The sequence below is a fragment of the Gymnoscopelus microlampas genome, assembly GCF_963454915.1.
Source record: "Gymnoscopelus microlampas genome assembly, chromosome: 12".
Classification (NCBI taxonomy): domain Eukaryota; kingdom Metazoa; phylum Chordata; class Actinopteri; order Myctophiformes; family Myctophidae; genus Gymnoscopelus; species Gymnoscopelus microlampas.
The window spans coordinates 31,855,008-31,871,214 of NC_139949.1; the positions used below are offsets into that span (position 1 = coordinate 31,855,008).

The following is a 16,207-nucleotide window of genomic DNA, read 5'->3' on the forward strand; positions in this document are numbered from 1 at the left end:
CAGTGTCACCCATTTTCTGAGAATAAACTTTATAAAGAACATATTTTCAATTCCTCCAAGAATTTTCATGCATTGGCGTAATTGGAGTGGAGCAGTGATGACCCATTAACTATACATTCAAATTCATATTGTAAGTAGATGCAGCTGCTCAAATACAGGTCTATCGGTACAGATCTGGCCGAGTTCAAATTGTATTACCTTTCGGACTTGTCCATGTGTCCTGAAAATAAAAGGTTCACATATATTTGTGCCATGTGATGTTTATTTCAATGTAAGGCAGCCCTCTACATAGACAAAACTATATCTGATTTTCCCAAACAATTACCTAAACATGATATGAGCATAATCTAGGACAATGAAAAGAAGAAAAAAAAAAAGATTCCATCAAAACAATCATGTAAAATGATACCGGCAACTCTGAATAAAATGGTGAAAATATAAATACATATTCAAAGACTTTCAGACAATTTCTCACTATAAAATAAAAGTACATCCTGATCTCACAACCAACACAGGTTATTGTTGACTAATAACAGAGTCTGAAATGATATGTGATGCTTTTCTGGACAAGATCAGAATACTTTGCCATCTGACAGATCAGTAGCAGGACAGGTAAACAAAAAATGAAGCACATGTACATTTCAGAAGCACTTATGCCTTTTCAAAATAATGTTGCATTTCAGAAGCAGTTAAGCCTTTTAAAAAATATGACATACAAAAGGAAAAAAAATCTTTCCACATTTAGGTCCAAAAAAGCTTCCCAGGGCATGGGGGCAATTCAATATACATATTTTTAAAAGAAAATACATTTTTATTTAAATGAAACTGTAACCAAGCTGACACATCAGTACCCATATTGGAAACAAGATGCATCAACAACACTAAACACCAAAGCACTGTGGCATTTAGAGCACAACTGTGCTTAAGAGGCAATTGGTATTGTGCGTAAACCTTGGCCAGCCCTGGGTGGCTGTGCAATGGAAAGCAGACTAATCAATACCAAAATCAACAAAGCAAAGCATAGCATAGCACTACCATCAATAACTGGATATTGAGGCTATGCAATTTAAACACATTCTAGTGCAATTGAATATCTTAATGAGATGCAAACGGGAGCAGTTCAATAAGAACACAAAACACATTACTCACCTAAATACTTTCAGACTGACAATGAATCATATGTATGTGATCTGTGTGAAGCAAGCAAAGAAAATACAATTCATCCCTTTCCATTTTCACACCAAACACTAGAGGCCCATTACACTTTATGCAGCATGGTGGCACAGAAGCCTCTGCAATGTTTTCCATAGCCTGCCTATCACAGTGTAAAGTTACTCTTCAAAGAAATTTGCTGTGCAAATGCAAGTAAAGTAACATGACAATCATTTTATAGGTACGTAACATACAAGACACTCATCGGGACATCATAAAAGCTTAGATGAATGCCAACTTGAAGAATGAGCTCCCTTCAATTAACGGTTGCCTTTATATAAGTTATTTGTTGCAGGCCAGAGGCCGCACCATATCCATAGGTTTTCTTGCTTCACTGATGAAGTCAATTTCCTCTTCAGAAGCAACTCGGTTTACGCCAGCCAATTGAGGCATTCCTTGGGCAACAGCCACTGGTCTATTTTTACCATATTGACTATATGACTGGGAGTTCATAGCAGCTGAGTAAAACGTATCCTCGTCTCCAACATCTGATGTTGAAACCGCTGTCACCAACATATCTTCTCCCATCATATCAGAATAAACAAGGGAGTTGTGAGGTAAACAAGGATCTGCTTGCAGTGGAAGATGACATTGTCTGTTACAAAGCTCTGTAGTCTGTGAAATAAAATCACAGGAGGAACCCGACAATATTGTGTGTTTTATTTGGGTTTGACAGAGACTGTGCATTTGTTCTGCTATTTTTCCATCAGTTTTTGGAGGGCTTAAAGTCCTTGCCGTCTCTGTCTGCCATGATAAAAACATGCTGCTACTATCGTCTCTGTCAGAAGTCAACATGTGTCCATTGTTTCTATGATGTTGAGAGGCTTCTCTTTTAGAGACTTTTTCGGTTTCAGGACAGGCGACAATAGCTGCACTGCTCCCCCTGTATTTGTCAGCGATCTTTAATTCCAGGCTTTCTGTGTCCAGAGATCTACTTCTCTTGTCTAGACACAAGGGACTAGGCATTGACTGATTGACTCTTGTAAGGCTAAGGTGGCGGGGGAGACTAGCAATGGCCCAAGTATTGCTGAAGAGACTCTGTTCATACAGGTCTAACATTTGATAGTCAGCAAATGCATCTTTTTGCAAGTAGCTCTCTTCAAACTGTTGATAGGGGGATGCAATGTCCTCTTCCATTTCCATTTGAAGTTGTTCATCATATTCACCCTCATTATGCATGTCCACTACATCAAAAGTGACAATAGGAGGTAAAGCCTGCATATTCTGGGCAAAGGACGAATGTGTGTCCAAGCCACCCATGCTACTAGGTGAGCTACTTAACAACTGAGTGTGTTTAGTGTAGTCCACAAGGGCTTGTGAAAAGCAAACTGTCTGTCCATAATCCAAATCACTACAAGTTTTGGAAACAGGCTGGTTTTCCTCTTGATGTTGTTCTTTTCTCTCACAAAATGTTTCAGATGAGAAGCGATCAAAATGTAGATCAGATGCACTCAATAATGAGAGGTTTCCATGTCTTTTCTCACACTCAGTATTAATAGATCTTGAAGCATTTTCCACTGGGGCAGGCATATTTCTCTCTTCATCAAAGACCTCTGATGTTATAGTATTTTTATTGATAGATGCTTGATGTGCTGAATTCAAATCAACGGTCTCATTCAAGTTACTCTCTTGCAGACCTCTTGAGTATGGTGGCAACTCTTTGGATTGCTTACCCATGCTATACATTTCTGCAGACAGAAAATCTTGCACTTTGTAGAGCTCAGCACCTCTCATTTGACGTGTCTTGGGCACAAAAGCAGAACCTTTCCCATCTACTGGTTCACCTAAATACTTGCATGGCTCAGGATTAGGCAGCTTCGATTGGTTTTCATAACATGGGCTGATGAGGCTGTCATCAGGCGCAAAAAGTTCATAGAGGGCATCGCCACTGTAACTGTCTCTTGGTAATCTATCTGTTCTTATTCTGTCAACCTTTTCTTGTCCTTCCTCATCTGGCCCTGGGGTCGTTGAATCATAGTAACCTTCATCGCTATTTGGAACCGATTCTTGATGATCACTCTGAGGAGTCAAAACATCAGCCATAGAAGATGTATCTGTGGCTCCAGCTTGCAGTACACTGTTACTGTTCATTAAGTCCAAAAGATGAGAATCTGACAGTTCTTCAGTCAAACTGGCACTGTCTTTGTTGAAAGTATAGCACATTTCCTCAGAAGCTGTATTTCCCCAGAGGTCAGGGAGGCTATCCCCATCGAAATCGTCAGGAGAGGCCATTTCTTCACCCCCACCTTGGTAAGTGAGGTAACAAGATGCCCTTTTCCCTGCATTTCTACTCCTTTCTCCTGAGACGGTGCTCTCTGCAATACTGTCATCATCTTGATCTGCAATTATATCGCCACAGCCAGTGAGTGAATCAAAACTCTTAAGCGAGGCGACCTCTCCGAAAATGAGGTTGAGCTGATCCGATGAGCCAATAGGCTGTTGGCCCTTCAATTTACGCTCTGGGGTCATTTGAAGTGATGGACAAGAATCACTGCGTGCTCTGCGACCCTCATGTTTGCTGGAAACATCTGACATCATGTTCATCCCCTCCATTTGATGAACAAGCATCTGATCCTCAAGCAAAGACTTAAAACTGCCTTGCCTCACCGTAATATTCTCCAACGTAACATCGACGTCAATACATTCAGGGGCAATATTTGCACCACATGCTGCATTTGTGAAATCAGGCACAGTGGGTTCAGACAAGCTGTCCAGGCACTCTGTGACATATTGGTTCATGTTGTCCTGGACAACAGGCACCTCTTTGTTACAGAGATGAGAGGACATTGCAATCATTTCATTCTTTTCCAGTTCAACATTTCTATGGTGTTTATGATTCTTAAGGCTGTGAAATAGGCTCCTCAGTCCCTTTTTTTGCCGGTTGAGGGACAAAGACTTCTGATCTGCAGGCTGGTTAAATTCACAGTGGAACTTTGTGGAAGGCTCCTTCTGACTGTGATAGTCAAAATTTCCAGCTGTAACAACCCCACTGTCCAGATTGTCATCTTGACTTGCCTTGCTAAGTCCATCATGTGTTTTACTTTTGCCGATTCCTTTTTTTGAGGACCACTTGTTCCTTCCTCCAAATATAGAAGGTAAAATACAAATATTTTTACGGACTCCAAAAAATCTCAGAGCAGTCCTCCGAAACTTCCCAGGTGTTTGAGGCTTTGGAGTAGTGTGTAGCTCAGACTGAAGCTCCTCATCAGTTTGGTCTGGACCACACACCGACAGCTGTTCACAGGCTGAAGCCAAGTGGTCAGAATCATTTGCAAGCTTGTTTACTTTGTGAGAGGTCATGGTTACCAATCTACAGTGTGATGAACCAAAAAGAAGCCATCATATACATGTGACTGTTCACGGCCAGGTTGTACGATTGCAGCAGTCAAGATGTCCTCCAGGCCCCTCCACTATAAGCTTTTCTGAAAATTAAGACAAGATAATAAGAATTTTAAAAGAACATTTATTGAACGCTGGAACATTTCAGTTGTTATGTCTACTAATCACATAGATGGTGAGGAGTAAATGAACCTCACATGTGCATGTACACCTGATTTATACTTTACTATGCGCACCGCGGCTCGCCCCGAAAATAGCCGATCTACAATCTCACAACTCATCACACTGTGAGCTTGTACTATAACTGTAGATCTGCTATTTTCAGTGTGAGGCACAATAAGCGCCAAACACAGCAGTCTGCTAGTGGGTTACTAGAACAGATGGAAGTTTGCAATCTCAACATCTGAACAAATAAAACAACAACCATACTTAATGGTAATGCCTCATTTCTCAGCAACATCATGTAACAACAGCAAGTAAAACTAGTTTTGGCAAGACTTCCTATACTGATATTTGTCTTGTCCGTAATGTCTTTGGAATGACCAGCTTGTTGATCTAAACAAGCTTGTAAAAAGCATGTTGTTTTTGTCAATTATGCTATTACCATAGAATGTGCTTATTATTATATTCTAGTCTAGTTTATTTTTAATCATTATCAATATTAGGTCTATGTTTCACTGTTGCCTTTGAATTGTTTGTATTACATGGTGACCACATTGGAAACACACAGAGCCCTACAACCTATGGCCACTGCTCAGCCCAACTTAATACCTGCAAAATTTTGTGATCAGTGAAATCTTGAAAATCTCTGCCTGCATAATATACAGGTAATACACTGACGCACAACACCAAATAAGCGGGTTTAGCACAGCCTGCGATACATTCTCCCTCACAATGTCCTCTGCCAGTGGTGGTAAAAGTACTCACATGTTTTACTTAAGTAAAAGTATCAATACTGTAATGTAGAAATACTCTGTTACAAGTAAAAGTAACAGTATTAAAAATGTACTTAAGTAAAAGTACAAAAGTATTGGCATCAAAATATACTTAAGTACTAAAAGTACTCATTATGCACAATGTTCCATTTCACAAGTTTCCAAATGTATAAAATCCTTTGAAAATAGCAGATCTACAAGCTCACAACTGAGCTTGTATAACGGCTATTTTAAAAAGCCAAAGCTCAAAGTATATTATAGGTCTGAACTGGATAATGTACGTTTTACAAATTTACTATCAACCAAAGTTTTAAAATAATAGTGGAGTAAAAGTATTATATTTGCCTCAGAGATGTAGGGGAGTAGAAGTAAAAGTATTGAAAATTGGAAATACTCCAGTAAAGTAAAAAAAATACCTCAAAAGAAGACTGTACTTAAGTACAGTGCTTGAGTAAATGTACATAGTTACTTTCCACCACTGTCCTCTGCTAGGTTAGACAACGGGGGCAGCGGGCCCAAAGTGTCCCACTTTTATTTAAATAGGCCAAGAGAGACACAAAACCAGAACCTGCGGGCTAAAACCCGCCCTACCTGCGATTCATAAACTGTTTTTTGAAGAGCTATTTTAACGTAAGACTATCTTAATACAGGTCATGCAGACATGTGATGGATGGTATTTCTATAACACGATGTAAACTTACCGACGGGGGCCAGAATGCAGATGGATTTATTTAGCGGAATTCAGCCAACAACACCGAAGCTCAAGTTGGCTAAGCCTGGGCTTTGTTTCGCCGTATAACAGCGTCGCGCGTCGAATTTTGCAGATCGACGCGTTGTGAGCGGTGTTGCCAAGGCAAGCCGGCTTATTATAAGCGAGTTTGGGCTTCTTTTACAGTTAAGTTGCTTGTAAAAAAATGTAGTTGCGTTTTTTGGGGCTTGTTTTCGCTACAAGTCTACTTGCTTATTTGCTGATTTTCATGAAAATGTTTTGTGCCAGGGAGCAGTGTTGTTAGAATGTTTCAAACATATTCAAAACATTCCACATTATATTGCAAGAGTTTTTGAAAATAGTAGATCTACAAGCTCACAACACGTCGCATTGTGAACTTGTAGATCGGCTATTTTCAAATATACCCGATGGTTTAAATTGCTCATGTGGCCTATATTGGCTTCTTTTGGGCTTGTTTTCCTAGACCGAGTTCTCTCACAATATATGGCAACACTGGTTGTAAGCTAGCAGATCTTCAAAATTCGGTAACCGCGACACAAACCAGCGTTATTGCCTTTCAATCGACCCTCCTGGGCCCTAGACTGAACTTGAGCCCATATAATACAGTTACATGTTAACTTGTTTCCAGCTAGCTTGAAGTTGCTGGCTAATAATCCCACACGTAGTTTGCATAGACAGTTTTGTGGTCTGCGATGAGATTTCTGAGAGCTGACTGCTAACCGTAGCTAAACACCAAACGTATCTAGGCCAGGTTAGCTATAACCCAGGTTAAACGAGAAGAATCCACAAAAACTGCATTTAAATGTCACACATGACGATCAGACTGGTGTGAATGAAAAACAACCTACCAGCACACAGCTTTTACTGCTCCCACCGAGTGATGGTAACAATGACTTCAACCTCTCCTTTCAGCAGTCTCCATTGATGTTGTACCACAACTTATCGGCGCGTAATAATGACGTAGTGTACCCCCCCCCAACCCACACACACACACACACACACACACACACACACACACACACACACACACACACACACACACTGACACACTGCAGTTTCATGTCCCCCTCCCCCTTAGTATTGCTGCCATTCTTCATTATTACTTTGTTGAAAACTCCCCCCCCCCCCTCGCCAAAAAGAAGCAAAACAAACAACAACAACAAACGAAAACAAAAAACAATAACAACAACAAAAACTCTTGTGTTGACCTACTGGTATTTATAGGATGTAAAACAAAGAATAAAGGATTGAACACATAATAATGGTAACAAGCTGAAAACAGATAAGAGATAAATTACTTATTATTGAGAAAGATACATGCTGGGCCACAGAAGCTTAGTTCCCTTTTTAATGCCCAGATTGCCCACAATAGTTAACGTGCCCCTTATGACAACATTATGAATGGTTCCAATCTGAAGGCTTCTGAGCCTAAATTTAATAGATAGTCCATTCATAGTCTTCGAACAAGACAAATAGTCGATAATTAGGCCTATGGTTAGTCAGTTCCATTTTCAAAAGTTCATATCATTATGCCCTATGAACTTCATAGTTGACATCTAAGACAAAATGCCACTAAAACAAAATGCCCTTTACCAAACATTGTAATCTTAGTAAACTGTTTACCCAAGACCAAGAGAGAGAGAGAGAGAGAAATAAACTATGAATGATATGTCGAAACACCAGTCCATTCAATCCAGTTTAAAATGTTCCATCATGTGGGAAGGGAACGTTTACATTGAGAGTATCATCCAAAATAATTGACTTCTTTACAAACACATAATTAGCCTTATGTCTGTTGCTCCTTTGGTTTAATTTGGACTTAAACACTGATATTTCAAGAATCATTCTTAAATTGGCCAAAGAAATCTGTTTTCCAAAAAGAGGAAACAGAATTTTTGCAATGTCCTTTGCACACACACACACACACAAAAATACAGTTTAAAATTGTGACACAGATTGTGATTAGGCAATTTTTACAAGGATGTAGCCGTTAATCAAATTTGTCTTTAGAGTGAAATATGGTGTCTCTTCTATAGAAACACAAACAACAGTCTTATAGACTTTCAAAGTGCTTGTATGAGAGAATTAAAAAAAGATTCCACCGATGGACCTTATTAGCCAACATCTTTATTTCTCTCCTGTTGAAATGAAATGTACCTGATATTGTCATTGTGTATTTTCCTTGTATGATTTAAAATTTTGACGGACATCATTCCACTCCATCTTAGTGTTTTGCAGGGCCTGAGTCTTCTGCTCGTCCACCTGCACGTAATCTACTCTGTGCTCGTCAGCCAGAAGAGGCTTCTGTTAAACAATGAGAAAAGGTTGGTTGGACTGAAGATCTGGTCAGATAAAATACAATTTAAAAGAGGAAAATTATCCCAAAATGATTGTTAATTATATTCTGCTTTATCAACAGAGATTATAGAGGTATTAGGCCTACTATTAGTTGTTAGTTTGCATTTCCACTGCTGTCTGTCAGTTTGGATCCACTGTCTTAAGCATAATTTATACATTGCTGAAAATCAGTTATTTGTGGCAGTTTACACGGTCTTATGTCGATGCACTATAAATTAGGCTTACAGGGTCAGCAGCTGTTCAATAATAAGAAGTATTCAGCTCAGTGCAGCAGACTTAAGTTAAAAAAAAAAGCAGTGTATTGAGTGACAACATACCTTGTGTGTAGGAGAGGGGGATGCAGAATTGAAATCCAAGGACAGGTAGTCGAGGTTTGATCTCCTAGCCCAAGGCTGTCATAAAAGAGAAACCAACATCTCTAGTCAAAGTCATTGCTGTTGATAAGACCACAAATACTTATAATTCAGGATAACAAAGTCTGTATTCTTAGTACAAGATCTCTGATCTCTCTCTCATGTCAGGTAAAGGGAAATGTTGTAGTTAATTCATTGAAGAACTGAGTTGTTGTAATCAAGCCTTAACCATTATTATCTGGATTTTTATTTAAAAAAAAGTGGTGATTTCAATAGCAGTGAAAATAACTTTACAGTTGTGTTGCAGCTTGTGTCTTCGTCTTCTTTATTTTCTCCATTCTCATCATGTCGTAAAAAGTTTGAATTGCTGGGATTAACACAATTGCAAACATGCAGGAAGAAAGAAATTAAATCAACAACTGTTCATATCTGCCTTAACTGAGAAACTAATAAATATTTATGAGGGCAAAAAGTATTAAAGGAGGTTACTGTAATTAACTGAACTTGATCTCATATCTAAAATGCTGTTCAATGTTATTCTTCATTGATTTATTAACTGTATTCAGTCTCACCTTAGATCAGTCATGGTGCTCAGAGGAGGATGGCTGGGACATTCTTTAATTGTAGCTAGGTCTCTCAAATCAAGGGGCGGGGGGCGAGCTAAGGTTCAGGGAAAGACATAATATTGGACATGATCCTAATCTGTAACTCAAAGACAGTCTTAAAATATTTTTACATTAGTATATTTATTTTGTTTTCTATTCTACATAAATCCTTCTATGGTGACATATACATTAGTTCAGGAAGGTAGTATTTTGATAGATAGTTGCCGGATAGAATAAAATGTACCTGTTATTTGCAATCTTTTATGATTACAAAAGTTCACCCAAGATTGCGTAAAGGAATAAATATCTTATTTTATTGTAGAGGAATTCCAGACTGTTCAAAAATCTTCCGAGGAGCCCCAGCAAAAGATTGACTCGTGTAACACCTATGGTACCTTGGTTTGCCACAGAATATCATGAACTATTCCAAATATTAACCATATATGTTATAAAGCTTACTCTCACCTGTCCTCGGAGGCTTGAGGTGCCGGTTAACTGGAGGTGGCACTAGATCTCCAAGCTGACACACAACAGAAGTAAGGCTGACAGGAGATTCAGCAGTGCAGTTTGTCTTGAGGAAGTTCATAGATATTGGGCTCATGGGGATATAACCATCAAACTCTTTGCCAGTAACAAAGGGGAGTGGAGATGCCATGGGGATATAATGGTCTGGGTCTTCTGCGTCATTTGGAGTCTGAGTAGTATTTAAAGGCTGCTGAAAAGACAGTAGGTCAGAAAGTCATGTGCTGTGTCATCAATGTAAACACCACCTGTATCAATTATGTTGGACAATCAATAAACACAAGCCATTGATGACAATAAGATCCTAGACCTAGAGTACAACATTTTACTCACCAAATTAAGACTCAGCATATTGACCCTTGATGACTTAGCCTCAATGTCTCCTAAAACAAAGTATACATCATTAAAGATATTTCACTTTGATGTTTATAATTATAAGGCCTATTTGTAAGAAGACAGTCCCACAATCATAGATCTGGATGAGTCTATAGCTGCTGAATTTTGAATTAACAGCAGCATGGAATAAGATTCACTACTCAGGCTAGTTGAATGAGGGCATTAGTAACTTTCTTCAGATCACAACATATAATTATATTTCTCTGTGGAAAACTTCCCAAAGAAAGTCTGAACTTGATTCTCAAAATGTCAACATAACATTTTACAGATGCTGCAAGTTTGCTAGAATAATCGGGATGTTTTGTCACATTTTCTCCTATCATTTGAGCCAGACACTCCACTGGGATTCTGGAACCATCAAATGTTAGGTCTTCCTTATGTAAGTCAATGTGTTGCTCTTCTGTTGACAATATACCTGTTCTGACATGATCTAGGCTTGACAGAGTGAGCCTACTTGAGATCAGTGCAGGTTGGCCTGAGACTCCCTGTGCACTCATTCCCCATCGTCCATGAGCTCCGTCATCTCTTAGCTGCTCTGATAATGGTTTAGGCGGCAGTGGAGGAGGTGTTTGTCCATCAGTGTTTACCTCCAATAATTCAGAAGAGAAATGTTTGTCAAACTGAAAAATGTGTGTTGCGCAGGAGCGTGCTAGAGGAGAGGAAGAAGATGCCGTCAACTTGCATGGCTTGTCATAGGCTAAAGGAGTACATGGTGCGCTGAAAGGAGGATTACTCATCCTTCTATCGGTAAAAGTAGGGAGACCAGTGTGAGCAAAAGATGAAGCCATATTGATGGACAGGGATGAGGAAAAATTGTCTTCGACCATATCATCTGACGACCTCTGTTCCAGAGAGGTCTCTGAGTTAGAAAAACTGTCACATCTACAAAGATAGAAAATAGAAAACATTACATTTATTAAAAACTATGTGTTGTGTTGTGATTTTCCTCCCATGTAAGATGTTTTACAGATTGTACGTACCTAATGCTTACACTTCTCCCGGTCTCACACTGTGAGAGGAAGAGATAGTCCATTGGATAACTGTGTTCGCTTAACATGGACTCGTCATGATTAGTAGTCAATGGTGCAGCAGTTGAAGCTTGATGAGGGCCTGGGGTGAGAGGGGAGAATTATTCCACTTTTATGAGAGAGAGAGAGAGAGAGTGACAAAAAGGATGTGTCTAAAACGGTACAACCTGTATTTGTTGGTTTGTGGGCAGTTGGGTTTGTTTATACGTAGATGTATCTTCACTAGCTTGACATTGGTACTTCAAACGCCTAATGTGGCTAACTCAGGTACAATGTTAAACAGTCTGCATTAGCAAAAAACACTATGGTACACATTGTTTCTGTCAGAACTGACTTAAAATTTCAGTGACCAGAGCACTGTCACTTTAATGATAGTGCTACTATTATACTATTTTTTTTCTACAGAGAATAAGTGTGTTTGCTAATATTATTAAAACTGCATTACAGGTTCTCATAAATGTGGTATCCTAGAGATAGTTTACAATTGTTCAGCAACTGCAAAACAAATGGTCATCATTTCCAGTAGTGGGTAGGCCCCCAGAAACAGCTTTAGTTTTTCTAATTTTTTTCCTCTGTCTCTGGAAATCATTGCCTACTCTATCTGTTCCACACAGATGACAGCGCTCCAACCGCCAGATATGATGCCCCCACCCCCGTTCTAGGGATTTCCAAGATGCTCTCAAGTCTCAACCACAGTGACTTACAATGCTAACTAAGAATATGGTAGTCAATATTAAGTGCAACCAAACAGCAAGGCCAAAATTTTACCTGGCAATAACATTTATTGTCTGGCAATGTAATGCAAAATGTTATTAAAATGATCATGTAAATAAAGAAGTGCTTGGTAAGAAAATGAGAGCCACTGAGAAAAGTTTAAAGTAACAAAAAAGTATGTCATTATTACCTGCATCTTCCGGTGCAAAGTGGCAAATTTGACTGATGCCCTGAATCCACCTATTCATCTCCTCTTCAGTCTTAGCCACCAGGTAGAATATGCGAAATGACGTCTTTACAACAAAGAGATGTTTCCCACTGAATGCTCTCTTTAGAATGAGTTGATCTGTCTGCATTTTCACTTCGCTCTCCTTCAGGTCAATGGTGCGGATTGGCTTTTTGGAGCTCTTACTTTGATAGTATTCCAGTACATCAGGATCGCCACTCATGCGGCCTCTTCGAAGCACAAACCAGCGTTTCCTCCATGTCTTTAGGGACAGAAGATTAGACAGAGTCACATATAAATTAGTTTGAACTGAACTTCAAACTTCGATGTTAATGCAGTTCATTCAAAGCACTGCATAATTCATATGCCCCCCCAACCCCATCCTTAAGCAAGCGACAGTCATACAACAAAGTATAAATTAGACTTTAGTCATGGAAAATAAATCAGAGCTCCTTTAGCAATGCTTTGCAGCTAATTCATCCACTTTACACAGCACTTGTTGCTTTTGCTATGGTCACTAAGCGGAACATAATTTCATGTTTCCCAGAAGTACCAAGAAGAGGAAGTTCATTCTACGTGACAAAAAAAAGCCAACACAAAGACATCTATTTCCTTGGTCACTAAATTTACCAAGAATGCTGAAACTGATCCCTCAGTTTCTAAACATTGTTTAGATACCACATCTAAATATTCATTGATTTAAAAAAGGTATAGGGAGGAAAGGCACACAAACATCCTAATGGTTGTTGACAGCAGCAGTTTAACATTTGTTTTTTGGTACATTGTGCGGTTAGGGTGAGGATTCTGAGAAACATTGCCCCAACCCTTTTTTCTTTTCCTTTTTTTCTCTTGTGTTTTGAATTCATATAGCATTAACTACATAGCCAATGAATCATGTGATTCCAATCTGCACTGAACATGCTATCAGATTCCTTGTTTAAATTAATTGTGTCCTCTTCTGTGTATAAGAGAGAGGGAACTTGTGTACAGACAACTCCATACTCCATACATCAGCGCAATAACAGAGCACAACCAGTGTCTTTTCTTGGATCTTGGAAAACTGTGTCTTCGTTGTTTGCCTCTGGCTCTCACAAAACATCTAAACGCAATAAAAAAAACGTTTCTAGTCGCTCTAATAATAAGCTTCCCTGCTCCAAACACACAACAGTGGTTTGGACCTAATGGCCTAATGGCCCATTTGTAAAGAGAGGAAGTCCAAGCATCCATAAAAAAAGCTTGGTTGTTGTTTTTTTGTTTTGTTTTTTGCTTTTCTGGTCATTCTGAAGTACTGCAATGACAGTACTTCTCATGTTTCACAATGCACACCCTAATTTCAAAGAATGCCAAGCTAGCTTTCTCCCAAAACAGACTTCATAACACATGGCCTTCTCCTCCCAACGCTCACATGACCTCAGTAAACATACAACTACAATAGGTCATATTCATGAAAGTGTTCACATTTACAGTATTAATTAATGGGATAAATAGGCCTATTCAAAGTACATCATATATCATGAGTAGCCTAAATGCTGTATTAGTTTATGATTCATGACTATCAAAATAATCCTTTCACATGACGCAACCAACCTCTCAAAAAGACTTTGCAATGGGAATGAGGAAGAAGATGTAAAGGAGATTATATCATGTAAACAACCCTCGATTTCACACAGCATGGAAAGCAATATCCAAAAATCTCTCTTTCTCTCTCTCTCTCTCTCTCACACACACACACACACACACACACACACACACACACACACACACACACACACACACACACACACACACACCACTGCTCCACACAGCATAGACTGGTATTACGACAGTTCAGGTGAAATGCATAATACCAACATAATAAACAGCTCTGCTCTTCCCCTGTACTCACATATCTCTTTAGTTTCTTCTCAGGGGGGGATTTAATGAGCCAGCCGGTGCAGACCACATCCCCTGTGCTCATCTTGACTGCACAGCGTGTTTGTCCTCAAGCACTACTACTGCTGCTGCGAAACCGAGAGCAACACTAGTCATAGGCATATCCTGTGTTCTGGTATTCAGCCTAGCCACACCAAAAGGAGGAAGTCGAGAAATTGATCACACTAACGGACAAGTAGAGAGAGGGGGGAAGCAGGAGAGAGAGGGAGAGAGAGAGAGAGAGAGAGAGAGAGAGAGAGAGAGAGAGAGGGTGGGGGGTGGAGAGAGAGAGAGAGAGAGAGAGAGAGAGAGAGAGAGAGAGAGAGATGGAGAGAGAGAGAGAGAGAGAGAGAGAGAGAGAGAGAGAGATGGAGAGGGTGGAGGTGGGGTGGTTTTCATAATAAACCATGCTGTGATGCTTTATTCAACTTGTTAGAACAAAGAAGCACACTTTGATGTAAGGTTAGCTCCTTGTTTTATTTCATAAAAGGTTCCCAGAAACATGCAGGGTTACAAGAAAAACCAGTCCAAAACAGGTTGGCATGCCATTTTTCAGAAATGTATTTTGTTTTGGAAAAAAGGAGGGATGAATAGATTGAGCTGTAGTTTGATAGATTTTCGTTTTTTATGTACAAATTAAATTATTATGACAATTGTTATACTACGTTCTAATTTTCTAATTTCAGGCCTTGTAAAATAAGTTAAGAAATAGAGAATGTATATACATAGCCTATATTATGGCTGTTCATAAAATGTACATTATCTGTTTTGGTGGGAGTGTGGTTTGTGAAATTTGTTGAGTTGACTCTACAAACTCTTTTATTATAGTATTTATTTACATAATCCCAGGCCAAATATTTAACAAGCTCCATAAAAAAAGAACAGCTGAAAACACAATTATTGGAACCGGATACAAACATGCAAATCATTTAAAAATGAATGAAAATAACAATAACTATTAATACAAAATCCAATTAGTGTAATAATACAGCTAATGTTACTTTTACAAAATGTAATACACAGGAAAACATACTGTAAGCATTAAGCAGATGTTATACATTGCAAAGGTTTAGTACAAGAAACAGATTGTGATACATGTAAGAATAAAACAATACATGAATGACATTGAGTGAGCTACACAATGAAACAGAGATGACAAGATAGAACATGCAATTTGGAATTTCACAAGTGTTGACAAATTCACATGATGGACAATCTGGCAGCAGCAGAGAGCATGAGGTTCTTTAAAGCTGACTGATTTGACTATCAATAAGTGTTTAAAAAATGTTTTTGTATGTGTTGCACTGACTCGCTGATGTAAGGCTCTGATTGAGAAGGTAGACTGACTGTAGGAGTGTAGGTAGATACTTTTTGTCAGTAGGACAATGCAGTCCACTCTTAATCTGGTGTGGGAGTTGTGTATTTAAGCAGTGGTTACATAAGCAGTGGTTAACTAAAAGTGACAATATCATAGGCATACTCTGTTACAAAGTCCAATATTTAACATTTTACTTCAGTAAAAGTAATTTGTTATATTTAAGCATTTTTCCCAAATTATATTTCATAAATTGTAGGTGATATTTTTTTTGTCAAAATAAGTGTTAATAGTACTATTCCAATAGCAATAATTTCTATAGTGTTTGTTCAGTGACAGGGGTCTGCCTCTCCCCATCGCTCCAGCTCTTTAGTAAACAAAAATAAATGTTTGAGTTCAGAAAATAAATGTTTGTGTTGGGATAAAAAAAAAATCCAACCAGGAGAGAGGACACATACATGATAAAAAAAGGTGACATTTCAAGTGATTTGTTCTTACTGTATATGTTTTATAAAGAAAGTAATAAACACATTTTGTTATTGTTATTATTACCACATATGTTC

At 38.7% G+C, this 16,207-nt stretch overlaps 2 protein-coding genes across 3 annotated transcripts; both read right to left on the reverse strand.

Moving 5' to 3' along the window:
• Positions 1-250: 250 nt before the first annotated feature.
• Positions 251-7,136, reverse strand: amer1 (APC membrane recruitment protein 1). Its single transcript, XM_084075080.1, has 2 exons — positions 7,065-7,136; positions 251-4,634 (listed from the first exon to the last, which is right to left on the reverse strand). The coding sequence occupies exon 2, from the start codon at positions 4,510-4,512 to the stop codon at positions 1,495-1,497; it is 3,018 nt and encodes a 1,005-aa protein (XP_083931206.1). The 5' UTR covers positions 4,513-4,634; positions 7,065-7,136; the 3' UTR covers positions 251-1,494.
• A 284-nt stretch (positions 7,137-7,420) lies between these two features.
• gab3 (GRB2 associated binding protein 3) lies at positions 7,421-14,457 on the reverse strand. 2 transcript variants are annotated; one of them, XM_084075120.1, is made up of 10 exons: positions 14,304-14,457; positions 12,383-12,680; positions 11,431-11,560; positions 10,866-11,332; positions 10,388-10,437; positions 9,998-10,244; positions 9,500-9,587; positions 9,222-9,294; positions 8,892-8,966; positions 7,421-8,520 (listed from the first exon to the last, which is right to left on the reverse strand). In XM_084075120.1, exons 1-10 carry the CDS (start codon positions 14,373-14,375, stop codon positions 8,383-8,385), a joined length of 1,638 nt encoding a protein of 545 aa, XP_083931246.1. In that variant the 5' UTR covers positions 14,376-14,457; the 3' UTR covers positions 7,421-8,382. The 2 variants fall into 2 exon arrangements, with proteins under 2 accessions (XP_083931246.1, XP_083931245.1); XM_084075119.1 differs by having other exon boundaries at positions 9,998-10,247.
• Positions 14,458-16,207: the final 1,750 nt, after the last annotated feature.